This window comes from Taurulus bubalis (assembly GCF_910589615.1).
Source record: "Taurulus bubalis genome assembly, chromosome: 4".
In the NCBI taxonomy this organism is placed as follows: domain Eukaryota; kingdom Metazoa; phylum Chordata; class Actinopteri; order Perciformes; family Cottidae; genus Taurulus; species Taurulus bubalis.
Genome location: NC_136592.1, coordinates 33,228,116 through 33,255,842, shown reverse-complemented (window position 1 = coordinate 33,255,842; position 27,727 = coordinate 33,228,116). Strand labels below are relative to the sequence as shown.

The window sequence follows — 27,727 nt, the reverse complement described above, 5'->3', positions numbered from 1 at the left end:
ATGTGTCTCCAGCCAAATGTGTATACAAACAATGAAGAGATGGAGACAAAGCGGACACATAGCCTGCCTCTCTCTCTCTCTCTCTCTCTCTCTCTCTCTCTCACACACACACACACACACACACACACACACACAACTGCCAAGAACACTTTCTTTCTCCTCAATGAGCCGCGCGGAGCTCAAATATCATAACGTGCATCGAGCAACACAACAAAAAGAAGAAAGGAATAGAAACAACGTGTGGGGTGAATATTGGGGGGAAGATCCGCTGCAGGCCGAACACAGGAGACAATGTGCTCCTTGTCGAGTGCGTAAAGCTCACAGACGCACATCTGGATCACACGCCTCTGGGCAGCTGGGCAGCACGCACACACACACACACACACACACACACACACACACACACACACACACACACACACACACGCGCGTCCTCGACTCAAGAGGCAAACCCACGCAGTCGGACCCACAAAAAGCACCGTGGACACGCGCGTGCCCCCCCCCCCCGATTCGCACTAATTATGCACATCGGCTGCCCTCCGTTGCGCCGTAGGTTCCACCGTATTAATAGTAATAGTAGAGGCACTGTTGACGCCTTCACTGACGCACTGGATTTTCCGTTTACTCCGGGAAAGCCATGAAAAGGCAGGCGCAATGCAAACAAGGCGAAATGATGACACGAGGCGACAGGGAACGTGCGCGGTCGCCCTCACCGAGTCCAAACTTACTCCAGCAGCAGTGAATGGGCGCCGCATCCATTGTGCGAGGCGGTACGGTGGCAGGGTGCGCTGCTCGGGCTGCCGTTCAGCGTGGACAATAGTACATGGGCTAAAATAATACAAATTTAAAAAATCATAAATCAAAGTTTGCAGCTATCATGCAGCCTATTGCACTTGTGTGTATCGCCTATTTCCACTGAGGACGCCCGGTGCGGTGCCTCCACGGACATGCATGCTCCTCACAGGCACTCTGCTTCCACGCGTAATCACATGCAAGTGGGCAACAGACCCCCTGTTTGGAGGGAGAGGGGGGGGGGGGGTTGTTTATTACCTTCATCTCTTCATTTATTTCCCTTTTCACCGGGTGAGCTGGTTTTCGGCTTCTTTTATTTTCCGGAGGTCTGCCCTCTTTTTCCATCTCTGCCATGTTTTCTCTGAGATACTTCTGTCAATATTTGCGGTGAGGAGGGGTGAGGGAGAGGGTGAGAGAGAGAGAGAGAGAGAGAGAGAGAGAGAGAGAGAGAGAGAGAGAGAGAGCGCAGAGAGAGGGGGGAGAGAGGGAGAGAGCGCGTGAAACAGCGGCGGCTGTTTACAGTCGCCAGGCGGCGGATGTCTTGCAGCTTTTCAGCGGCCCGTGTGACGCTGGTGATGCCGCCGAGGGCTTGCGGTGCGCGGCTAAGTCAGCCATCTTCTGCCCGTATCCTCCGCGGTCCGTGCACCAGTGGCGAGCCGCCTCTGTGAGTCAAAGAAGAGGTTGAGTGAGTGTGAGGAGGGGGGGCAAAACGAGACAGGGGGAGGGGCGTGCGCTGAAACATTATATGACGCGTTGATGATCAGAGGTGGGCTATTTCTTCTCGCTTTTCCCCGTGGAGCGCAATCAGCGCGGTCACATCCACTTAGCGCTGCGCGGCTCGCGCACGGTGACAGGCTGCGAGCAGCAAACAGGTGCCCACACACGGTCACACGGTCACACGTTGTTCCTGAAGGGGAGTCTCACAGCCTACACGGTGTTTGGTCAGTATGCAATTGTGGTCTTTCTATCGTGTTGCAGACTTCACTGCTTCAGTCGCTGAAGACCACAAACTCCACTCCAGTCCGGAAGTTCCAGTGCGCATAGGCCAATGGTCATAAAAGGCCCACTTTTTGTGGACCTGTCAGTCTTAACCAGAGCAGCTAGTGCCGGAAGATGTTGGGATTTAAAAACCACGGCTTTGTTTGTCTTGCGAGGTTCAATGTTTATTTATTGTCATTGTACAACACAGGGTTGCAGAAAGAAATGCAGCTGTACAGAGTCCTATGTTGCTCCACATAAGAAAAACAAAAGTATTCATGATTTATTTTATATTGGAGGATGAGGAGTCTGACGACCTGGAAAGAAGCTGCTGGTCTGGTGGCACAGCAGCAGATACTTCTTATCTCTGGGTTGGGCTTTGTCTTTTAACCCTTCAGGCTCTTTGCATGCACCTCTTGTCACTGATGGGTACCGATGATGTTGGTCCGGTCCTGAGCCGTTACATCCCAAATGTCAGAATGTCATGTTTGCAGGCACGATGCTTTACATGTTCTTCCCTCTTGCGTTTCCTGAAGGAATATATAGCCTTTTTGGGGGACCATGTCATCGAGAAACATTACAGCGGAAAGGAGCGTTTGGGGCAGGTGCGTGATGTTGACAGTCTTCTCAACTGAGAAAAGGCAATCAGAATAGAAGTGCAGCCTAAAAAAAAACCTTCATCAGAGATGGAAAAGGTCCAACACTCTCAAGGCCAAAGGAAACTTTTGTAGTTTCATAATGTCCGAACCGTCCTGATTCAAATTAAGTTTGAATCACAGCCTGCACTGTCTCATTGAAAATAAACAGATGCTATGGACGTTTTTACACACAAAAGCCACTTCAGCAACAAAGCGTGTGTATATTTCACAAAACGACATGCCTTCCATTGAGGTGAACTGGTTTCAATAGTCCTGGTTTTGTGCATGCCGGTTCCCTCTATTGTGGCATCCTGGCACACCTAAATGGAGCACGAGTGTTGTTCACCGCATGCTGCCCCTTCATGCCGTCAAACAACAAAATGTCCCATGCACATAGCGGTTCACATCACTTATACACATTTCAAATGTACATGTGTTCAGATGTTGTTGTACGGCTGTCTTAACGTCCTTTTGGACATCACATGCTTTGACAAGTGACAGTGTCACAGCAGGATGTTTCAGAGTGGGTTTCCTCAGCGAGAGGCCACTCAGTTATGTAAACAAAAAGAAAAGCAGGGCATTACTGCATATGGAACAGTTCCAGATCCCCATTATACGTTTTTTTGTGCTGCTCCGGGCATGAATTTACCTGTTTCATCTGTGTGCTACAGGCTGTCACAGAATTACAACGAGTTGGCAGGTGGAAAGCCACTGAGGGTGCCGGGGAGGAGGGGGGAGGGCAGGGGAGGGGGGTGATGCTGCTCATGGCATTGTGACACCCATTTGAGCCGGAAAATCGGCAGGAAAAACGGGAGCTGTGAACCGTGATGCAGGTCAGAGGGAGATGAGTGGCGTTACAGTGCCGCTGCCATGCTTCACGAAGCCATCAGCATCACAAGACCCACAGCAGCTCGGCTTAGCGTAAGACTGTAATGCTGCCGGTGGCACACTGTGCAGTGATGCAGGTGGCGGCGAGCGCGTGAAGGAGGACGTGTGAGGAAAATACTTTTGGGGGGGAAATTGTTGATTAGAATAACAAAGTGGATTCTGGTAAAAAAAAAGAAAGAAAAGAAAGTGCTACAGCTAAATATTGTTTTGACATATATTTATAAAAAACAAAAGGGACTTGATGGGAATTCAAGATTGGCTCAGGCATAATGTACTCGTGCGTGTAAGTTATGCTTGACAGACGCTCTCTCGCTGTCGGGGCATTTCCCAAACATACTGTGGAACATATTGTAACACGGATTGTATTACATGAACTGAAACATGAGGGGGGTTTCACAATTTAAACTTTTGTTTTTCTTTTTCATCTAGTATTCAATTTGAGATTTGTAGTTTGCTCTATGACGGTGGGAATAAAACACTATGGGACGGAGTTAAGACGGATTTTATCCAAACGTGTGTAGCATCTCAGTAAGCAGGTTCTCGGTTTGCAGTAATCTGACTTAATCAGATGCATGCACACAAATTGTCACTGACGTTTCAGTCAATTAAATGAGGAGCAAACTGTGAGGCAGCATTGCCTCTTAATACGTCCAAAATAAGCAGAAGAAGAAGAATGTTTTTAGTCATAGTTCCTGGCCTCAATTTAATTAAATCGTTCACATTGATTAATTCACCGGTACAAATGAAATAATGAAATAATGTTGGTGGTGCACAAGGCCGAGTCATTCATTCCATCCGCCACCTGAAGGCATGCCCGTCCTTGTGGATATAAAGACTCTTTAATTAAGCTTTACTTTAGCTTGGGGGATGAGTTATGAAGACATGTTGACAACACTTGCTTTGCAAGGGATTATTGTTGTTAGTAAAAGGCAATTAACAAGAATGTTAAAATCGTGTGGATTATATCGTCGGCTGACTCGGACGATGCCAACGAAGCTTCTCGAGTTTCCTCCCAACTTCAGTTGGACGGACCTGCATGAGACCTTCATCGCTACTGATGCACCTGCGCTCCTTACTGGCTTCACTTATCTGCACATATTACTAAGGGATGTTCTCTCACGATCAAACATTAATACATCAAATCACAAATAGCAATTCAACTATGCCAGCCCCGAAATATGATCCACTTATAAAGCAATGTATAGGCAATCAATGCATTGGGCCCTTTTGATACCACATTTAGTGATTCACTTGATAACGAGCACAATACACAATCTAAACAGACAGACAAATACTGGTTTGTGCTGGTTTGCTTTTAAAATAAAGCACAAGTGGCCCACAGTTGTTGTTGTTGTTCTTGTTCTTGTTGTTGTTGTTCTTGTTGTTGGTAGTGGTGAATGTTGTGACATCTTCACAACCGTCGTGACTGCTAAATAAATAATAATTGACCTGCTGTGTATTATTTCCACAATCACGTTGTGCAACCGTTCAGGGTCGACAGGTGTCAACCAACTGTAAACGTTTCTATATTTGATGAAGGGATATTTTGGTAATCTTACCACAACTGTATTCATGTCACGTGCTATCACAGAGGGACTTTGACGGCATTCAACCAGAAGTACTACTACTGGACATAAAGGGGCGTGTCCTGTCTACGTTTGACTGAAGTCGTCATCACGTTGACGGCGACGACGTAACGTATGACGTGAATAAAGATGGCGGCGCGCAGTAAGCGACAGGTCGTGTGTTGTGAAACGTCTAGTTGCTTCCACGGTGACAGCACGTTACTTCTGTCATGATGGGAGAATATATCTGTTAATAAACGACACAGACGCGGTCCTGTTATATGTTGTATATCCATTATAGTCAAGAGAGGACATGTTTCCTGCGACATGGTCGCGACTGTCCCGCGCGGCGCTGTCCCGCGGAGGACCGAGGACGCAGAGTCCGATGTCCAGCTCCGGACCCTCCGGCTGGAGCAAAGTGGTGTCCGACGCGGAGAAGCTGGTCGGATACCCGACCTCCTTCATGAGCCTGCGCTGCCTGCTCAGCGACGAGCTCAGCAACGTGGCCATGCACGTGAGGAAGCTGGTCGGGACCCAGCACCCGCTGCTCAACACCGCAAGGTAACCGACATGGATGAGGAGGCTCAGGTTGTTGGTTTGAATCCCGGCATGAATTTAATCCACCAACCGACAGTCTGAATTAAAATCCAATCTCTACTCAGTGAGTTTTAGTGCCACTGATCAGGATAACCAAGACGAGCAGCACGTATGGAACAAGGTCACAGGTCATGAGTTCTGTGTTCATCATTCCTTGTGACTGTTTGATGAAAAAACAACAAAAAACACACAAGTCAAACTTAAATTGGAAACCCAGCATGTCGTTGTTTTTCAGCAGCAACTCTCATTGCGGGTTGATATTGAATGTTGTGGCACACGCGCACACACACACACACACACAGACGTGTGTGTGTGTGTGTGTGTGTTGACCCCACCTGCAGATCGCTGGTGTCCCCTTTCATAATTCTATAGACATGTGGGTAAACAGCCATTGTTTAGAATCAATAAATCAATATTCAGTCCCCAGACAGAGATTGGCGTAGCTTTCAAACACTTTATTGCGTGTATTAAAAAAAAAGGTGATTAAATGGACTGGGGTGTTACCACGAGAAAAATCAAGTCCAAAAACGTATTGGTCTTTCTCAGACCAGCGTCTCATATCCTGACATGTTTTACTCGCACGCATCTCTCACAGGATACTGCTGTTTATAACGTCTCGCATTCAATGATGAAACTTTACAACCTGTGACAAACTTCATTTCATATCTCTGTATCATTTCATATCACGACACCGCATGCTTTCTGGTGGTTTAATAAGCAGATAGTCTATATGAAATAACCACATTCGCTTGTGTGAATTAGTATTTGACAAATGAGAAGCACTGAGTGTCTACTCGTGTAATTAAGAACTTAGAAACATGCAAAATAATCAGATTTGTCTGAGAAATGTCAGTCGGCTTGTGCTTGTCAATTTTAGACGACGTGATTGTGCGTCACAATATCTCAATATATGATTTCATCATGATATGATCATTTTTGAAATATTAAAAAAGTTATATTGAATTATATGCCCAGCTCCTATTCACCAAAGCTCTCTGAGACAGCATCTGGAATATAATGGAGTTTAGGTTTTAGTGAGTTTAAAGAAATAACTCAATGTTAGTTTTTTCCCCCTCTTAGCATCCATCAATTCATTCAGGAAAGTGACACCAAAAGGTATAAAAAAATAACTTTAATACGTTTGGAGACAGTGATCCTAAAGCAGTCAGTCAGTCTGGTGAGACACGGGGACAAATGAACCTTCAATTAGTGCATCACTTTCCAGCTTCAGATGTTCATATTTATATTATTATACAATAGCATCGATACTACAAAGCTCACTAGCTCATAGTTTTCGTCTTCCCCTCTCTGTGTTCGCACATCGCTGCATATCTTGGTCTGTTGACATCCACCTGTTGTTTTGACTGGAGAACCAAAAGTACCATTACAGTGTAAGTTGTGTATTAAAAAGATTACTTCAGGTTATTCAAGCATAGAAGTATTAGCAGTACAATGGACCCAATGCATCAAAAGTAGTGGATTTATTGTTGTTATATATGACGTTATTAGAGTCTTATACTGATTAATGCGTAATGCTGTGTTCACGTCAAAGGGGGCGTGGCTTGTCTTTGTTGCTTCTCTCTAGGGCTGCAACAACGAATCGATAAAATCGATTATCAAAAGAGTTGGCAACGAATTTCATTATTGATTCGTGTCGCGCGATTATTACGGCAGTCATAATGTCTGAGATTGGAGTGAGACACGGAGAAAAGCTGAGGTTGTGATCTTCACAATAAAACATCTTGATGTGTCGAGTCTCGGCCAATCAGCGTTAAGATGTCTACAGCGTCTTCATCTCCCTCCAACTTGTTTTTAATGAAGCTAGTCAGCTTGCTGTCACGTTAGCTAACATGTTTGGTTGTGTGTTGTCGTTAACGTTACTTTATGTTCCGTTACAGTTCAGTCTTGCTTGTGAACAACCGTAACGTGGTGAAACATGCCGTCACCCCCCGGTCTGGTTCAGTTCACCAGTCACTCTTAACGTTAAACCGGCTCACCGGAGGATCTGGATAAAGGTTGTAGTTTTTTTAACTCAAAAGTAGAATGAAGCAAATCACGTAGTTGGCGGAAAAAACGCTTTTTGGAAGCCTGTTGCGTCTGTGCATTGACTTGCATGTAATCTGGTCGCGCGTCAAATTCGCGCCGCGTTTGGTGTGAACGCAGCTTAAGAACCATTTTTTGTGCTGTGGCTGGTGGAGAGGTAGCTAGTTTTACCTATTTCATATAATAATGTTCTTAATCTTTTGGTTTATTTTGTGCTTTTTATGTAAAACATTGTTTAACTTGTATGATTATTTATTTTAATTTTTTATGTCTCATATTATTCTGAAAAATAGGCCTATCTAGTATATTCAGCTGCCAAATAAATGTGATGTAAAATAATCCAATATTAGAAGTAGAAGTAGAAAGTATCTCAGAACATTCAAGTAAAGTATAGTACCTGTAATTAGGTACAGTACTTCATCTTGACAGAAACGAAGTAACTCACTCAAACTAAATACTTCCTGAGGAGGCGAGTGGGGCAACAGCGTGGAACGGAGACACTCGGTGACTTTAAAGAGCATTTTCTGCACGAGTCTGGTTTCTGGACATCTTTAAATGACGGAGCAAAAGCAGAACCATGAATTGGTCTGTCCTGTCATGAATGCTTTACTTTCAGAGAAACATTCAAAGAAGCTTTGACCAAAGACGCACAAACCTTTTAAATCCTCGTACCACCGTTTCCAGTTTGTTGGATAAATCACTTTTTTGTTGTTTTTTTGTGAATGTTGTTATTTAGGACCTGCATTCAAAGGGAAAAATAAGACCGTTCACTGTAAATCAACTTTATGAGACATCCCTAACAGACCGATGGCCACACCATCTGTTTTGTTTTCATATCCAGTGTGGAGCTTCATCCCAGCTGCTTTGTGATGCAACTGCAAAGCCGCAGGAGGAGCTGGAGCAGGTCAACATCTTCCAAACATCATCGCTTTGGGATAGGAGTTGCCTGCAGATTTCTTATGTTTAAAAAAAAAAAAAAAAAAACGTTATCAAAGAAATCAGGCACTCGGAGCACCAAGGGAAGAGAAGGAGAAGAGCGAGTCCTCCAACTCAATCCAGACGGGTGTGTTGGAAACAGGAGCCCAAGGGTGTAATAACCTATACACCTAAATCTGATATGACAATCCATTTGGGTGTTGTAGCAGAGGAGGGGTGGCGGGGCGGTGGGGTGATAGCAGCCCTCTTGACAGTCTGACTCCTCACTGTCAGCTTGGGTTCGGCTGGTTCGTATTTCCCACTGTGTCTCCGCCATAGACGCGCGGCGGATAAAAATATCCACAATAGCAGACAGGCAGACCCTCGTGGGGTCGGGTTTCGGTGTTCCCTTTCCCTTTCATTCTCAAAAAACTGCAGCTCAGCTAACTTTGCCCCAAAGTCTGGAGTTACAGCGACACGGGGACCGCGGCCCGGGAGAAGAAACTTAACTTGCTTTAAGGACAGTCCTTGAGAGTTTGATTTGAGCGTTCCTCTCACCCAGATGCACGGCCCGTTGAGGATTAGTTTTAAATGGAGCCTGGCTAGACAGAGTCTTTCATTGTGGATATGAATGAGAAATCAAAGACCCTCTCCGGTCTAAGACGCAAGAGTGGCTTGGTTTTTTATTTTATTTATTGATGCCAGAACAAGTGAGAATAGTGTGGAGAGAAAAGGCGCAAATGTCTAAATCTCCGAAGTGTAATGACCAACATCGTATGAAGGAAACAACGCTTTGGATCCTTTCGTTTAAAGTAAGAAGCCTGTTACTTGATGAGTAAACGGATTTCCAGAGCCTTTTAAAACCAACTCTGTTTCATCTGGACCTTTTTTTTCGAGGCAAAAAAAAGGCACATTCCCTCATCATAGTAGAAGACCCCGACCTGCTGTACTCCAGACGTTTTGGAATTGTGGGAATAAACTGCCGGGCAATTTGTCTGGACCGGTCATTATGACCACGCATAAAGGCGTCTGCGAGAGGGAGGGGACCGGACGCATTGCAGGAATTCTGTCCTCCAAGAGTATTGCCCACGTTCATTCTTTCAATACAAAAAACAAAAAGGCTGACAGAGGATCCACACACACACATACACACACACACACCTGTGCGGTCATACATTCGCATGCATTACTTCCGGCCCCTGCACACGGCGTCTAAAGTTCCTGAAATTCCTGCGCTGCAGATGCAGAGCGGAAGGCGTGGTGACCCGTTCACAACCCTTTTTAAAATGACAGCAGCCCATTTCTCTCTCTCTCGCTCTCCCCCAGCTCTCTCGCTCTCCCACCTCATCCTTGCCCCACCCCTTTTGCGGGAGGGCGGTTGTGATTGATTGATGTGTGCTGGTGTGGATAGTGACATAAATATTAATCATCTGCCACCGCCAGGCCACTGGCTTTAACTGGACTCCCCAGGAGGAGAGCAGCTTCATCATCTTTTTTTAATTTTTTTTGCTCTCTTGCCTTTTTTTCCGGTTCATCGGGCGATGCTTCTGTATTCATCAGTGCGCCGGGCTGTTTTTCCCCATTGAGAAGAAATCTAGAGTGACCATAAATAAATCTGTGATGAAAGACGGCCCTGCATAATGTCAGCTGTATCATAATGTTTTGGGGGAAGCAACATGAGGTGTTTCTTTTTTATTTAGAAGGAACAAAGCTTTAGGGTATTTTTTTCCTCTGTGTGTGTGTGTGTGTGTGTGTGTGTGTGTGTGTGTGTGTGTGCGCGTTTTCCCGTCATGTTCTCTGGCATTTTCATTTCTGTCTGGCCTCTCTTCCCTCCATCTCTCTGCGGTCCCCTCCCTCTCGTCATGCTTTATCTCTCGCATCCACTCTCTGCGTCGGGTTCCTCCACCTCCCCCATGCAGTGCAGGGGTGGGTCAGAGAGAGAGTGTGTGTGATGAAGGGGGGCTGGTGGAGGTGGCGGCGAGGGCCGGTGTCTGGGCATCGAGGGGAGGGGGCGTGGCCGCCTGTCTGCCTCGGAGCCCCTAACGAGAGCGTGATTCATGGCACAAGGGGCTCCCATAGGGATGGGATTAGAGGTGCTCTGTCTAACCGCTCCCCAGAGAGACTAAAAAGATATTTAATCTGCCCGCCGCGCAGGCAGCCACCACGGGGCTCCGTGTGCATCTTCATGGGGAGTGTTTCTGTCTATGCCCCCGCCTTCCTCCCCTTCAAACCCAAGAGACATATGCAATCCTACAGCAAGAGACTGATCAATTATATTCCTGTATTTGTCATCGACCATGCACGATACATTTAGTTAAGCATTTAGCACAATTTGCATTGTGTCATCAAGTCGCAAATATTTTTTCAGTTGCTTTGTTCCTTTTCAAATGTCCTTATGTTAACATACGTACATATTAAAGCTGCTATGATCAATGTTCTTCTATTAACAATGGCTCAAAGGAATCGTTCATAGCGGCAAACCCACAGGGAATTATCTTTTAATTATCTTTTAACTCATAGTTTTTTTGGTGCAGTGACTTGTAAACTTTTTACCGCTTTGGTTCAGTGTCTCGAGTCGCTCTTCATCCGCATGATATTCGTGACGCTATCGGAAACCATCAGCGGCCCTCGACGTTGCACAGCGAGCAGCCGGGAAAAGAGCCGCGCTCTTTACATGCATTTATGTTCGCCGACGTCGAGTCCCTTCCACTGTTTAAACCGCATAGCTGTTCAAGCTGTTACCGGCTCCTGAAACCTTGCTCGTTAAAACGGGGCAGTGGGAGCAGGTGGAACTGGAACCGGCTCTCCACAACAGATGGCAGCAGGGTGTCGGGGAAAGATGTTAGAAACACGAATGCTACCGGTCTGAGTCGCTGTCAAGGACTACGAGGAAAAGCTTTTTCCTGCAGAGCTAACGGACCGTGGATCCTCATGACTTCAAGTGTACAGTCGAGTGAAATGACCAGTGTTTTGATGTTTCTTTGCAGGGGCTACGTGTACGACAGCCGGCACAACCTCCAGACGAGGGGACTGATCGTGCTGCTGCTGTCCAAGGCGGCGGGGCCGAGCCACGCGGCCTCCGGCCTCCTGTCCCAGGACATGGTCAGCGGCATCTACCCGAGGTACGCGGCCTGCCGTTACTGACGCCAGGCCAACGGTTTGCATTACGTTGGTTTGGGACAACGGGTTCTGTGCACTCCTGCAGCAAACATTGGATAACAATAATACGCCCTTGAGAATGTTCTCAAACGCTAAATGGCGTCTACCGACCTTCCTCACGGCTCAGGAGTTCTGGCCGCACCACTGCCAGTTTCCCACCGGGCAGCTCTGTTAAAAGATGGTCACGCCGGTAGTTCCAGTTCGCAGCAATTGGTTTGCATCAGTCGTCGCACACGAGCCGACAATTCATTGTATGTGTTGCCTGGGAGAAAACAGCAGGCAGGAAACATGTGTTCCATTGCATCGCAGAGCCATAAATGTGCACGGCAAGCAGAGCGAGAAAGGCGATGCCGCTTTCGCCCCCGTTACATGGCTGCAGAGGGATAAATAGTGGGGGGATCCTGGTGAGAGGTAATTCTATCTTGTCGTCTGTGGTTATCGTCCATATCTATTCCTGTAAACGAAGCACTACATCATCTCGCGAATATGATGGAATGTGAGGCTGATGTAACTACAGTTACAAGGTGGGACATTTTAAACAAAAGAATATTAGTTATATTTAGATTGTCGCTAATTGAGAAAATATTTCCAAACCATTTTGGTTCAGATTGAAAAATCACATTATTTGTTGGACGGATTGCCATCAAATTTGACACTCGTGGTCCCCAGAGGATCAATCCTACTTTTCATCCAGCGCCAACCTCGAGTCACACTTTTCACTTATTTATTGGCTCTACATCTACTTGGAAATGTTTTAGCAAACTGTAGACACGGATATTTGTGGTCCTCAGAGGATGAATCCTCATGACTGAGGTAGGATCCCCAGACTTTTTCTCGCACCACCACAGATTGACAATTTTGGTTTTGTCTTGAATATCATTGTGAACTTTGGTGATCCCCTGTCTTTCCATCTCATACCATCCTCAGGTCAAAATTCCACTTTGAGCCTTTCTTCTATTTTAAACTGTTGCAAAACCAAAGACATTCCCATCAGGCTCAACCGCGCTCTGTGACTGTTTACATGCTTAACTAAATTGCAAATAATTTCTGTTGGCAGCAAAACATTTGCAATGATTTGCAATGCATTGGCTGTGATTGTTTTAGTTTTTTATAATTCTGACACCACCCTCTGGCTAATTATTACATGCACTTCAACTTAAAAAACCTAATATTGGTTGTCGACTTCTTGGTTCTGAACAGTGACCGTGTGTTAACATAACTCGCATGCCTGGAGCCACAACATACATTGATGTATTCATACACGTTCAAACGTGAAGTGTTAACTGTGGTATTAATATGCTGCTGTTAGGTCCTCTAGCTTTCTCACACATCGGCTAGCAGCACGCAGACAGGGGGAAGTGTGCCAAGCGCTTTCCAGAAGTGACTGCTGTGTTTGGCGTGGCTGTGCGCCGGGTGCCTGAAAGGCCCCTTTCTTACTGCTGGCTAACACAAGGCACACGTGTGTGTGTGTGTGTGTTGCAGTGGCACCGCGTCCGTGCAGGAACATCCTAATATTAGCACTAATTGGAATAACCCCGGGCGCCGCGGAAGCGCTTGAAGGCCCGTCCCTTTCATTCGTGGCCAGCGACGGCGAGACCGCTAACGCCAGGTTGCGTCTCTGCAGGAGGAGCTATTACCAACGCGCCTCACGTCACAACCGGCCCTCGCACCGCTGTGAGTCTGGATCACTGGATCCAACATGCAGCATTCCCTCACTCGTGTGTGATGGATACAGCAAACCCAAACACACACACACACACACACACACACACACACACACACACACACACACACACACACACACACACACACACACACAGCATGACTTGATCACCTCATTTGCACTATCTGGCTCTCTCTTTCTCTCCCCCTAGCGATCCCCCCACCTCTCCCTGGGCTCATTAGCACCTCTGATGGAAGAGATGGAAGGATGGAGGGTGTTGGGCTGGGGCGGTTTGGGGGGGTGGGATGAGGGGGGTGATTGAAACCTCCGGGGGATGGTCTCCTCCCTCCTGACAGGCAGCATTTGTAAAACATTTCCCACTCTGCTGCTTGACACTGATGGTTCACAAAAGCACCACCATGATGGATGGGAGGATGGATAGATGGATATATAGCTATATATATTGATAGATAGATAGATGGATAACACACACTCACAGATAGTGCAAGTTGTGCCCACCACACCTCTTAATTTCTCGTGACAAATGAAAGCCGTGCCACCGAGCTCGCATCTCGCTGCCGGTCTGATGGACAGGCCGTCTCTTTAAATCACACGGGGACGCACTCGCATCCGGGAGGCTGCGTTTGGTGGCGAAGGCAGACTGCGGAGGGAGGAAAATGGAACAGAGCAGTCAGGACAAGGGGCGTGGCAATGGGCGTTACACCTCGGCAACATGGCATCGGTTGCTATGCAACTGGGTACCAAAGCTATTTATACACCGGCCCCCTTGTTCCCCTTTTTCCTCCCCAAGCTCCACTGTTACCGATCAGGACTGCGAGATTGGAGGCACAGCTTTGGGATGCGTACACCACACCTTCCACTGATTTGGGTTTTTGGTGGCCGATACTTTATCAAAAATTCCAACTAGTTCCAATGGATGTGTGTTTCCTCATATTTCTTAGTTCATGTCTTTACATTTGATCATGGGACACTTAAAGTGTCCATTGAAGCCCAATCAATAGATTTGTGATCTCTCGACTTTGTAGATATGACTATATGTGTCCCGCATGACTATATTAGAGCGTCCCCCATGGCAGGTTGTACTATTTATGCCACCACAGCTTTCTCTTTTAATATATTTGGGTATATTAGGCCTTTTTTTAAATGTTGCAAATGAATGATTTGGACTGCTTTATGGCAATATTATTATTTTTTAGAATCTTTGCATCATTATGATGACGCACGCACCCGATTTTAGCATTTGGTAAATTTGCCAAAACTAGGTGTCCCCATCTGGTTCTTCTATCCATAAATATTTCTCTGTGGCTTTTTCCATAAAATGTACTATACCTCAATATAGTACATAGATATCGCAGCGGATAATATTGGCCACTGCTTTCCTGAGATTAAAATTATGAATACAAGTTGTTGGGGCAAATTCATTCAAAAGAGAAGACTTTCTAATGATAAATGAAGAGGAACTACACTATTGCACAAAGAGAGGAGCTGTATGAAGCGAGATTGCCTGGAGTGACGGTTCTTGAGTCGCCGTCCGGCCCGTAGTTTGTGGCTCAGGAAGAAGTGCGTGAACCAGACCTCTGTGTTCTGCTGCTAGCGGCTCAAGGTTGCATTAGACGCTACTGGGGGCAGACCCAAATCTCAAGCCAAATTTCATGCATTGCATTGTGGGAAATGTAGGCCCCAAGTTATGACAAGGAATACGACTTCATGGAATCCAAAAAAAGAGGATGATTTTGGACCCATGTGTCCACTATGAGTCCTTCAATCTTATGGGTGTGCAACGCTACATCACAGGAGAGCTCTTTGTAACACAACAAGGTCTCTATTTTATTAGAATATATATATATAGTAGAATGAGGACCACAGCCGGCATCACTTCCTGGTTGCTTTATAAGGCGATGTACAACAAGTGCTCTGTGCCTGTTTAGTCAGTTTAGATGTAGCTCCAGTTTTACTTCAGGCCTGCAGTCACCGTGTTTTCCACCCTGACGGATCGTCACACTGGAGTGTTGATGTGGAGCCGTAAGAATGAGCCGACGACGGGTTCATTAGAGATTTATAGAAGTTAAACAACCACGTAAACGGTCACAAGTCTGACCTCGGCCATTTAAATACGTTAGTTCTGTGACCCCGAACTCATCCGCCGCCCTTCATCGTCTCCTCTCGCTGTGACGAGGAACGAGTTCTCCTCTTAACAACCTGCCGAGCGTAGTCCTCCCTCAAGAGGCGCCTCGAGAACACGCAGCCGCCAATCCATTCATTTCCTCTTATTTTAAACCCTGAACTTTATTAACTCTCGTCCGTGTTGTTGCTCTGCGTCAGCGAGCTGAGAAACCAGCCAGACAATGGATGTGATTGAGAGGCGAAATAGATGACATTATTGAATTTTAATCACATCTTTTCCACGGCGGCGTCGAACACGGCAATTACCTGGCTACAAGACGTGTGTGTGTGTGTGTGTGTGTGTGTGTGTGTGGGTGTGGGGGGGGGAAGGGTTTGGAGCGCAAGGCAGACGACTGGCTCATCAGGTTCTCACAGCGGCTGAAAGAAGGTCGTAAGTGGCTATCAGCGCACCCAACCCTGTCTGGATGGATCCCTCCTGTCGCAGCGTGGCGAGCTCCTTCCATATGGAGAGGGGCCTAATTATCCCCCAGCAATGGCTGAATCAACATTTGATTATATCCTCCCTAAGGCTGCTCTAAAGGACTCTATTCAAAGGACACTTTTATGTCGTCTCTCGCTCATAATCAAGAATGGCTGTTATTTGCTAATGATGAGTTTTAATTTCTTCTTTCTTTTCTTTTTTAACACAACCTCCCCCCGACGCTGTGCAGCAGACGTCTGACATATGTGCTGGTTTATGCCCTCGAGTGCTCCGAGTTTGACTTGGAAGGTTTTTAAACCAAATCTCCTCTTTTTTGTTATGATTCACAGTAATTTATTCTTTTAAGTTGTCGACTCAGTTAATATATCAGTTGAATGAACTGTGGTGATCCCTGAGGAGCTGTTTTGCATATTTAAGTCAAATACAAAAACTAAACGAGACTCCACAATGTGAATATTGCCTTTTATTGACTAAATACATGTTTTTCACCCATTTCTTTGCTAAAGGGATGCCATTAAACTCACAAATCCTTTGTCCCTGATTGATTTATTTTGTGGTCAGCACACCTGTACGTGATGCTGCGAATGAGTTTTCCAACCTGCATATTTCACCAGTGTAAAAACAATGAAAAGGTTTCTGTCAAAAAGCTCTCTAACCGTCAAGCCTCGGGAACACCTCTCTTAAAAGCTGTTGAGAGAGAAAAGAAAGAGCAGTGATTTTTAAATGTAGTTCTATTTTTTTCTTTCTGTTTCATAGCCAGCGGAACTTGGCAGAAATCACTGAGTTGATCCACACGGCGTTCCTGGTGCATCGTGGGATCGTCGACCTGAAAGGGTGGACGGACTCGGACGGCTCGCTGAAGGACATGGAGTTTGGGAACAAGATGGCGGTCCTGAGCGGCGACTTCCTGCTGGCAAACGCTTGTACCGGACTCGCCCAACTGAACAACACCAAGGTACCCCGTCTGACCGGACATCAGTGATGAACGCCGTCGTCTTAACACGAGCTCCCGGCTGCCCTTACGGCATCAGTGTTGGTTCCGTTGAACTCGACATCTCATGCCTGCAATGATTATATATTGCGCAGTCACGCAGTGTGGAATTCGTGGAATATTCTCCCTTTTGAGAGGTATTTTCACCTGCAGTGCAAACGTCCTCTGCAACCAATCCTGCAGTACCTGGGTTTTTATTTTGTCTGAATCTCTGGTGCTCAGCATGCATCAGTGCACGATCTTAACAGCGTAGCCCGGTGTTACCCAACTCTGGCGGCCGCGAGATAAACCTGAGGGGACCGCGAGATGATCAGCGAGATTAGCCTGTTGGAAGACCTCTGAATTAGCACCCGCCACACATCCAAATCAGTCTGCAGCTCAAACAGGTCTGGTGTTCTCTGCTGTTTCTCCTACTTGGAGAATAGCGTGGATGAGATTGAACCACCCTTCTATTAGAAAAACGTTCCCCAATCAGAGTTCAGTAGGTGGGAGTAGGAAAGGGGACGCCATTTTTGCTACATTGCTAGCTAGCGCCCTGGCTTAAGTATTAATAAAAGTGCAGATGACCTTGACACAGCTGCACAAGTTTATAAGGATTACATTAATATCAACTCCTAAATCCACATATGACCACCAATGGCGCAACGGGGCAAAGTTTTTTTAGAATCGGGTATCAGGTTTGTCGGTTCTGTGGGCAGCATGATTCACATTTCATGCAATCAACAGTTTGCAGCCATCGTAACGAGCGAAGCAAATGTTTTACGCATCTGTTCGAGCTGTTTCAGGCTCGTCAGCTTGGTCGTCATGCTGCAGCCTCTTTCAGGTCCGGATCGCACGGACCGCGTCAAAGTGACTGACTCGGAGCAGCTGTCAATCACAGGTGTCACTCGTTGACGAGGCGCATCGGGCTGAGACGATGTGTTCTGCTGAGTCACACAGAATCACGGAAGAAGAAAGAAAACTACAAACGGCAACTTCCGTGTCAACTGACGCATCAGCGATCACTCGCTGATGCGTCAGGGCGAAGCTCGAGCCACGGGGTGAAGCTCATCCTCACACCGTTCTTAGTGTGTTTCCCACTGCCAATGTAAAACACAGCAGTGCTCTCAGACGCCGGGCCCTTGCAGCATCCTGCTTATTGAGTTTTCAGCGTTGGACGCGGCGTGTGGCGGTGGTCTCGTAAGTGCACCACAGATCATATCTGCTCCGTGGCCTGGTAACCCCTCGCTGACAGATGCTGTCACCGCGCCGCTCTGTCGGAATGCGGTTTGCCCGAGCGGATCAAAATAACCGTCTCTCCCACTTGTGCCGTGAGCCCCACCCGGCCCTTATCGCCTTCCCTGCAGCCTCTTATTCAGCAGGCGAGGCTGGGTTCATGTGGCAGCAAAGAGACACCCTCCCACAATATGATGTAAGCGGCATCCGTGTGTGTGCGTGTGTGTGTGTGTGTGTGTGTGTGGTGGGTGGATAGCAGGAGGTACGAGCAACCAACATTTCCTTTTTATAAATGAAAGATTATGTGAAAGAAGGTGTGCCGTTTCCTTTGCAGCGCTAATCAGCTTTCATTAGGATTTGTCCTAACAGTCTTATGAGCGATAATTGTCAATCTGTGTCTGTGCAGCAAATTACAGTAATAATATAATAATAATAGTTGATGCTGTTGTTTCCCTGGAAAGATGGAGAAGAAACAACGACGCTGGGAACGAAGCGAGGAAAAAGCTGCTGATGACTCGAGCTGATGAGGATTTAATTGCATTAAGCGGTCATGTCGGCAATCGGTTGAATCTGAGTTTTGGAGCGACCTGTCGTCCCGACAGCGATGCGCCAAAATCACCACACCACAAAAACATCCCCCAAAGTGGACTTTTTCCTTCTTTTTTTAAGGGTAATGAGGTGGACATCCGATAGCCGGCAGTTACTCGTGTTGGAAAAGGTTCGCAAAACAAAATGAACGGAGGGAAAACCTCAGGATGCCTGATGCTCATGTTTGGCTGTGTTTTTGTGAAAGCTTTATAAGACGGGGTATTAGATAACCTGACCGTAATAATATGCCCATCACATCATACTGCGCTAAAGTTACACCAGTGGGATTTTTTCTTACCTGTTGGGAAGATTATTTGGCAGTTCATGTTGACTTCTGACCACGATTTATCTGTAGATGTGATTTACCTCAAGAAACTTTGAAGTCTTGGAAATTGAGATCTTGGAAAGATTCACACAGCATCATCCATATGTTGTGCCTGTCTGCATAAATTGAGGAGACAAACTCTCCTACTGGCTCAATCAATCAAGAGGAGGTTTGACATGCGGTAGCTAGCATGGTAATAAAGACCACCCTCTGATGGGAGCCATCAATTCAGGAGTTAAAGGTGACAATAGACTTTGATTTTATTTAAAAAATTTATTTATTTTGTCTTTTAGTCTGGGGTGAAGCTCCAAAACAACACTACATTTCCCATGATGCAGCTAGAAATCATCTATCATAAGACCCGCCCCTTTCTCCTAAATGCCATTTCAAACCCTGCACCTCCAATTTGTAAAATAAATTAAAAAATCATCAGGGTTATTGTTCTTTTAAAACATGTTTTCAAAGGCCGGCAGAATAATAAAGCTTTCTCTGCAGGCTGGCTAGTCCTCCTCATGATGAGTAAAGTGCTCTTTTAAACACGGCATCCATCCTGGTTTAGCTACTCCAACACAAACAACACATAGGTAGTCTGCTATGCGTCTATTTATAACTCCGTCAGCTCCAAAGTGCGCTAAGTTTTTGTGTGTGGTCATCGCCCCACATCGTCTTCCTCCACAGGACCGCGGGTCAGTAGCTCTCACAGCTTTCCAAGTTTCCTCATAACCCAGCTTTTCTTTTCTTAAAGTGAGTGAGAGCGATGGAGATCATGTGTCGTGGCCTTGAGAGGAAACCTCTGCCGCTACTTGTATAAACTGTAAAGTAATCTCACCGCGGGGCTCCGGTTTCTCCCTCCCCTTGCAGACCTGTCGGCAAAACACGATCTGGCTGGATTTGGGAATGGAGTAAGTGGGAGGCAGGGGGAGAGCTTATCTGATACTTTCCAAAAAAAGACCCCCGCTGGCCCCCGCTTCCCAAGGCAGGCAGAGACACCACATCTGGTAATACTGTAGGCACATTGTCCTTCCAGGTCTGTGGGCGAAAGCTCGGGTTTCCTCAATATTTTCCCCCGGTGGATTGGGTTACCCAAAGGGCACCGCGAGCCAGCCAGCGTCACCAGACTTTTCTGATGAACCAAGGATGTCTGGGATGAGCTGAAGGAGCTCTAAATTTAACCTCATTCATCTGGACCGCACCGGCGCGGCTGTGAATGGAGGACGGAGAGACCGGCCTTCGCCGCGTCAATGGATCCAGCTTTTGAATGATCCTTTGAAAAAGATGCAGCTTCTCCTCCGGCGGTTGATAAAGGGGCCCGCTGTGTTTCCATACGCTGGAAATGTAGTCATGCATGCCCCCTGCAAGAGGAGAGGAGCAACTGCAGTCTGAAACCTACATTTTTATCTAATCTTTTTGAAATGTATATTTTTTTTAAAGGTAGGAAGTTATATATTATCGCATGTCGTTTTTTTTTATATTGACTCGTACTGAAAATAGAGAAGAAGTGGTTCTTTCTCATTTTTCACTTTTCCATCTCTCTCTATGTGCCTCTTCCGCAGAAAACCACCAATGTATAGATAGATAGACACCAGATTAATATTACAAATCTGCAATGAGGAGAAAAAAATGTGATGAAAGAGTCAGATCAACTCCTTCAACCCCGTTAACCTCTCTGCTCTCTGGACTCATTCGGTCTCGCCGTCTGCTCTTTTAGCTCCATTGTAGGTCTCCATCATCAGCACTATATATAAATATAAATATATATATAAATACAGAGTCTAATGAACGAAGGAGAGCCTGGATCTGCGTCCCCGGCAGGTCACCTGGTTTCCAACCCTCGTCTCACCTCCGACTTCTTCGCCAAACCAGCTGTTCAGATGAGAGCGCTGATGGCCTCAATCAGGGGAAAATGTGTTTGGGTTTTTTCAATTTACAAATGTCACGGATGAACTGAGCAGCGTGTCGGTTTTGATCGACCTCATTCACGTCTACATTCTCAGGAGTTTAATCGAGGCTGTTAGCCAGAGTGATTCATAACGAGGGAGAAGGTTATCGGTTCGGTGCCCGAGTCCAAGGACACTTCAACGGGACACCCGGCGGTTAGCATGTGGACCGTCGAGCCGATCGATCCCATTATTTAGCTGCGTCTCACAGGTGTGTGTAAGTGTCCTGTCGTTGGATGTTCTGATAATGCATGAAGATTTTAATTAACGTATTGTCATGTTTTTAATCTGCCTGGCAGGTCGTTGAGCTGATCTCGAGTGCCATCGGTGATGTGGTTCAAGGAATCTACAGTGAGAATTCCAGTAATACTGAGGTAAAGCATGTGTGAGTGTTTCTATGAAGACAAAGCATTGGAATTGGAAATTGTCCCTTAAAACAATAGAATGATCCAAAATGTATGACTTGAGATGAAGAATGAAGGTAAATCCATTTATATCATTCATACATACTACAGAAATGTAGATTTCTGTTTTTTTTATGCATGCATTTTTTTTAAAGGTTAAAAAAACACACAGTTGCACACATCGCATCCTGCATGTCATCCTCCGGTGAAATGCTCACCAAGAGCACCACGGGTGGATTATTCCGCCCCTGAAAATAGTCCCCAAACAAATGTTGGACTGACTTGTTTTTCGTAACATTTGCTAGAAACTGCAGTGCCCATCTGTGTAGAGGAGACTTGCTGATCCTTTTGGAGACCGCGGTGCATTCTCGTGAAGGCCATGTCAACGCCTTGTGCAACTTTTATTTAGCACAACTGTCCACTTGTGCTTAAGGATAAACTGAATTAGAAACCTCACGATACACATTTACAACGTGAACCGCCACCGTTTCCCTCAAACCACGTTTCAATTCTGACCTCTAGGAAACACTCGCGGATTAATGAACATGGATTCACTTTTTCTCCACCATCCGGTCTTCCATACGCGCATAACGAAGGTCCTCTGTTCGTCCCGCAGGAGAGCAGTCCCGGCGTGGACGTGGCGGCGTGGGAGGAGCACGCCTTCCTGTCGCACGGGGCGCTGCTGGCCAAGAGCTGCCAAGCGGCGATGGAGCTCGCCAAACACGACAAGGGCTCTCAAAGATCGGCCTTCAAGTACGGAAAGCACATATCGCTTGGCCACAAAGTAAGTCTGATCGCATCGTCCCACGCGGCCAACAGCAGGGAAATTTGTCTTTAGGCGGACAAATCAATGGCGGTCAACTTCCACAACGGCGGGCTACTTTTCGAGGAAGTCGCAGATTCGTTTATAGGCCCAAAAAAAACGTCTTTTTTAAATCGCCTTCTTGCAATGAGTGATGGGTAACCACTACAACTTAACATTCATTGCCTGTACCGCAGTTTTACAGGAGGCAGCAGTATCTAAACAGTTCCCTCTTCTTATTTTTACTTTCACAATATAAGTTTGTCCTCACAGTAAGTAAACGCTTCACATTGGAGCGGATTTTCATTCAAAAGACATGTGGGGTGGGAAAACAACCTGCCAGCTTGGAGCCGTTTTTTTATACTCTTCTGTCAGTAATTGACATTTAACGGTCTTTTTCTACTGACAACTATATATATATATATATATATATATATATATATATAATATATATATATATATATATATATATAGTGCAGCTGTGGTTCCCTGCAGCCGCCGGTCTGCGGCCTCCAGTGGCTACAAGGACCCTCAGCATGAGCCGGACCCTCAGCGAGCGCTTCAAAGGACGACCGGTCCTCTTCCTCTTCCTCTTCCTCATCCTCATCCGGCTCGCCGCTCATTAGCAGAGTCGGTGGGCAGAGAGCGCGCTCGCTTGTTGGCGCTCTCGCCGCCGGGCTGGTTTAATTGGCGCCCGAGAGTCACAAAGTATGATTGCCGCCTCATTGGCTGATGTGTTCTGTCTCTCTCCCCCCCCCCCGTCCCCCCTGCAGCTGAACTCTGACCTGCAACCGTTTGTGAAGAGCGGCGCGGGAGAGACGGCGTCGTTCAGTCTGAGCGCCGCCCCGGTGGTTTTCCACCGTCAGATCGTGGGCCAGGAGAGGTGGCGTCAGCAGCTGCAGCAGGTACTGCTGGGTGGAGGTTGTGGTGATTGCAGACATTACTTTCAACAACAACCCCCCTCCCACTCTTGCGCTTCATAATTGCCTGACATTTTTTCTACAGATAGAATCTGTGAGATTTATTAATTAATAGTTGAATGGTGCAGCATTACTCAATGCGAGTGACCTGGACTTCCAAGACACTTTGGCCTTGAACATCTTTTAGAGGGTTTTAGCGAACGGACCTAACAAGCACCTAATTAATTACTGTAATAATTTGTTTGATCCGACTCGCACTTTTCTTTGCTTATTGAAAATGGTTCACCTCCAGGAGAAAGACTTGTTGGGCGTTGGAGACGCTCTGCAGCAACAGGATTTAAGACGAGTCAGAAATTCTTGACCTGACAAGTTTTAAGTTTCATCGAATGATATCTTTTTGTAAAACAGTTGTTGATCACAATGTTAAGGCAACCGTTCTTTCTCTTTTCTTTTCAAGGCAACAACACTGAGAAACCAGCTGGATTACTCAAAGGTAAGCCCACCGGTTACATCCCCTGTTCAGAATGCAGCGACCTCCGGGTTCCACCTGTCATTCTTCACCTGTTTGCTCACCGGCGCGGCAGCCGGTCGGAGAGAAGTAACCATAACGGAGACACCAGCCTCCCAAAGTCAATGTGAAGGGAGGACGGAGGGCCGACGGGGGTGCGAGAAGAGCCCGGAGCTCCAGAGGAGGGGTCTGGTGGTGTCGTGGGGGTTATCTGGTCCCGTCTGAAACCAGAGCAGGAAGCATCGGTTACCGAGGACTATTTGCGGAGGAGACACTCAGGCTCTGAGACAGTGGCATTGTGAGAGAATCTCCTTCAGCAGACCTGTCGAGAAAGGGGACATGGGGAGAAGTTTGAGGGGAAGGAGAGACGAGGGGACACGAGGAGGAAAGCTGAGAGCAGGACAGCAGGGGGAGGGATGTGATTTCTTTTCTGTTTTTTTGAGGGGGAGGAAAGAGAAAGACCTTGGCGGGCGTCAAACTTTGCTTTGATTCAGCATAAAGATGGGAGCACGTCATTACAGGAACTTTGAGAACTTTTCTGGCATTTACATTGAGTTAGCATTACATCCCATTAACTCTGATCAATCATTTAATACTCACAGAAACTCACGTTATACTGGTTTGCACTCTAACAAGCCCGAATAAACTTTTTTTTTTAAATAAAATTGATTGAAGGATCAAAGGAGAGTCCACATTGGGTCGAAGTGAATATTATTTAAAGACATCAATATTTTTTTGCACTTATAATACAAGAAAATGTCTTCCAGCATCTTCAACCCATTCACTGACATATAATGATAAGTCTGTGTGGGAAAGAAATGACTCAAACAAAGACAAAAATATAGAAACGTAAAGGACCTGCTGGCTATATACATATATATGTTTTTCTGAATATTGATTGGAGCAAAATGCACAAGATGGAACAATATTACTAAGAGTAACAATACTAAGAGTTACCATGGAGTTGATGCAGAACAAAGCCGGGTTAACGGATAAGACGGTAAAAATAATCTGTTCTAAATTGAATAAGCAGCCAGTGTTTTTTAAAGAAGGAACGCCTGCGGGGATTTCCACCTCGGAAATTCATGAGTTATTACGCCTCCAGCAAAAAGATGTCCCGACACTCCAGCAGTAAGACACGGGGAGACGCCCAAACTCACTCTGTCTGAATACTTAAGGTGTGTGTGTGTGTGTGTGTGTGTGTGTGTGTGTGTGTGTGTGTGTGTGTGTGTGTGTGTGTGTGAGTGTGTGTGTGTGTGTGTGTGTGTGTGTGTGTCCGTCCCAGGCCTTTCTGTACACACCTATGGTGCACTCTCACAGAGACTTTCTCCAAATGATCAAGTAGTCTTTTTGATATTTCATTTAAACTCACAGTTTTTTATTTTTAAAGAAAGGCGGGAGAAAAAAAAGCGTATTGGTATTGAAATCAATCACAGATTTAGTCGCGCTGGAAAGAAACTATTGACACCGCCGGGTGAGCAGGACATTTTAATTTCCCCGCTCCGCACTTCGGTTCAACGTATTACCTACAAGCTGTCTGTGCAGAGCTCCTGTGATCCGGTGCCATAATTAGGAGACGAAGAAAAGACAGGAGAGGCTGCGTACATTTCTCCTCACCGTCAGAAATGGCCAGGCAATTATTATTTATTTATTTTAAGATCTAACTCGCAGCGATGAGTCTGAAATGTTCCCCTTGTAGTTAAATGCAGTAAGCTGCCTCCAGTGGTGCCGGGGGCCGCTTCATGATTGTGTTATACAAAGTCATTTCTGTTTTTATTCTTTTCTTTGCACCAACTTCGCCGCGGCTCTCGACAGTTTGCCGCGGTTCAGCGGCCGGGCGGCACAACGGCAGCGTCCCCAACGTGACGGGCTAACGTGTGTTCTCATCCCCTCTGGCAGCTTCTGGCGGCGGTGAAGTCGGAGAAAGGCGTGAGCTCGGCGGTGGACTTATGCTGTTTCCATGGCAACAGGGCTCTGGAGGCCATCCAGGCTTTCCCCTCCTCCGAGGCTCGATCCGCCCTGGAGAACATCGCCTCCGCCGTCAACAAATTTTGACCTGGACACACACACACACACACACACACACACACACAGAGTGTCTTTGTCTGCAGAGGCAAGGAGACGAGAACCACTGAGCAGTTGAGACAAATCAACTTCTCGCGTCAGGAGAAGCTGCTGCTGGATGACAGTGCAACGCAATGGCTGTGCCCATAAATGGTCACCATTAAAAAGAATAAAAGCACATTACTTCAGCATCATGTCATGCATTGTGCTGCGCGCCAATCTTTTCCCCGCGGAGAAAACATCACGCCAAGCTGTATTTAAATAAAAAAATGCCAGTTTTATCACCACCTTGCTTATCAGCGGAGGCAAATTCAAGATGTTCCGTGGATCTGTCGTTCACCTGGAAAATGTGCCATGAATGGCAAACGATGCGCCAAGCAGCGTGCAAACTTGAGCTTTTTTTAAACCCAGGTTCTGTGGTGTGCAGTGACAAGCTTGGGGCTCGTCACTGCACACCTCAGATGGCGCTGCCGCCACATAGCTGCTGGATGTAGTGGGTGTTTGCCAGACTGAAAAAGAGCAGCTCCAATCCGGTTGTAAAAATGTCCCAAAGTCATGTTCTACCAGGTATGTGAGGCTACTGATAAGCACAGCGCAAATGGAGTTTGGCGTGATATTCGCTCCACGTGAGGGAGGCGCATGAACCGGGAGTAATGTCATCCATGTTACCTTATTATGTGCGTCGTCTCCATCCCCGTGTATGTGATCCAAGTCGACCCAGGGGCGGGGAAAGGTCACGCAGTCTCTCCCCTTGGCCCAGAACAGCCAGCGCATTGAAGCTCCGCCAAGCAGTAATTATTAATGAAGAGACCTGAGCAAATGGACAGGAAATGCAGAGGTATTGATTGGGCCGGCTGCCCTGCTCCAAGCCCTACAGGCTGGCGCCAGCCTGGTGGCCTGTGGTTTCCCAGGCTGCTGTCTGCAGAGGAGCAGGGACGGGTGGGGACGGGTGGGGACGGGTGGGGGGCGGCACAGCAGCCAAGGTGTGAAACCAGGCCACCGCTGGCAGCTGTCTGTCACACCTAGGCCTCACCTGAAGGACGGAGCACCGGAGGAGAGGACTAAGCTAACGGAGGGTTCTGTTGTAAGAGAGAACGTTGGAGCGGTGGAGCATGTGCCGCCTAGCTAGGAGCTGCTTGTTGCGCAAGTAACGGTTCAGTGTGGAATTAGTTTTCAGTTTGGTGAGTTGGTTTCATCGGGAACGTCGCAATTAGTTGCAGTTGCAACTCCTCCCGGTGACACACGTATGGTTTTAGCCATGCTAGCGATGTGGCTCTAGAGTCCACCTCCACTGCATCACATGGATTTATTTTCATGCAACATTCTCAGTCCCCAGAGGATGAACCCTGCCCACGCTGGTGCAGCTGTGCTTTGCGTTTAGCGCTAATTGGCTAACGCTAAACTCTGTTGGTGAGTGTGATGAAACATTATAGAGACTTAACGTTAGCATGTTAGCCCTGTGCGTTTGAGCACGTTAGCATGCCGGCGTCGACCAGAGCTCTTAGGTCTCGGTCGTTTGATGCTTTTCCTTCCCCAAATACAACTTTGATCAAAAATGTGCGGTTTAAGTTGCATACAAGCTGCGCCACGGAAAACACATTTTGGTTCTGACCCATCTGTAAATCAATGATTCTTAGCTTGAAAAAATATTTTGATATTCACTGGGGGTATTGCTATTTTTCAAGACTTGTCAAGACCCACTTTTTTTTATTCAAAAACTATGTGGCGTGAACTATTTGGAAAACAAGCTCCTGTCTGTTGCTGGGTCGTCCGTCCACTTCCTCTCCTGTTTTTGGTTTTCCGCTTCCTGGGTACAATGAGCTGCAGCGTGTGCCAGGGAAGGCCTCCGGCTCCTCATGAAATATGTATCCTCGCCATGAGGAGACATGAGGAACGTAACATGGAAAGTTAAAAGGACCAAACAAGGAAGGAGGCCGGGCGCTGCCAGAATGACAAATATAGTTACCAAACAGAACTTCTTTTTTCAAAGGGGTGCGGTCTGGCCTAAGCAATGAAGCTGTTGCGTTGACGCTCCCATTAGAAATCAACCAGGCGCTGCCAAAGCGGATTTGATGGGACCAGTTGTTTTTTTGTGTTGCTTTTTTTCGA

At 46.7% G+C, this 27,727-nt stretch overlaps 2 protein-coding genes across 2 annotated transcripts in view; one reads left to right on the top strand and one right to left on the bottom strand.

Moving 5' to 3' along the window:
* sobpa (sine oculis binding protein homolog a) overlaps nt 1-1,146 on the bottom strand; it is a gene marked incomplete at both ends in the record, with an annotated part of 31,580 nt that extends 30,434 nt beyond the window's left edge. Inside the window, 1 exon segment of the mRNA XM_079217024.1 lies at nt 1,051-1,146. Within this exon segment, the coding sequence (XP_079073150.1) occupies nt 1,051-1,146 (96 nt within the window).
* Nucleotides 1,147-5,053: 3,907 nt separating this feature from the next.
* Nucleotides 5,054-25,796, top strand: pdss2 (prenyl (decaprenyl) diphosphate synthase, subunit 2). Its single transcript, XM_079217187.1, has 8 exons — nt 5,054-5,422; nt 11,404-11,538; nt 16,621-16,819; nt 21,220-21,294; nt 21,941-22,108; nt 22,900-23,031; nt 23,504-23,539; nt 25,454-25,796. Exons 1-8 carry the CDS (start codon nt 5,175-5,177, stop codon nt 25,607-25,609), a joined length of 1,149 nt encoding a protein of 382 aa, XP_079073313.1. The 5' UTR covers nt 5,054-5,174; the 3' UTR covers nt 25,610-25,796.
* The last annotated feature ends 1,931 nt before the right edge of the window (nt 25,797-27,727 follow it).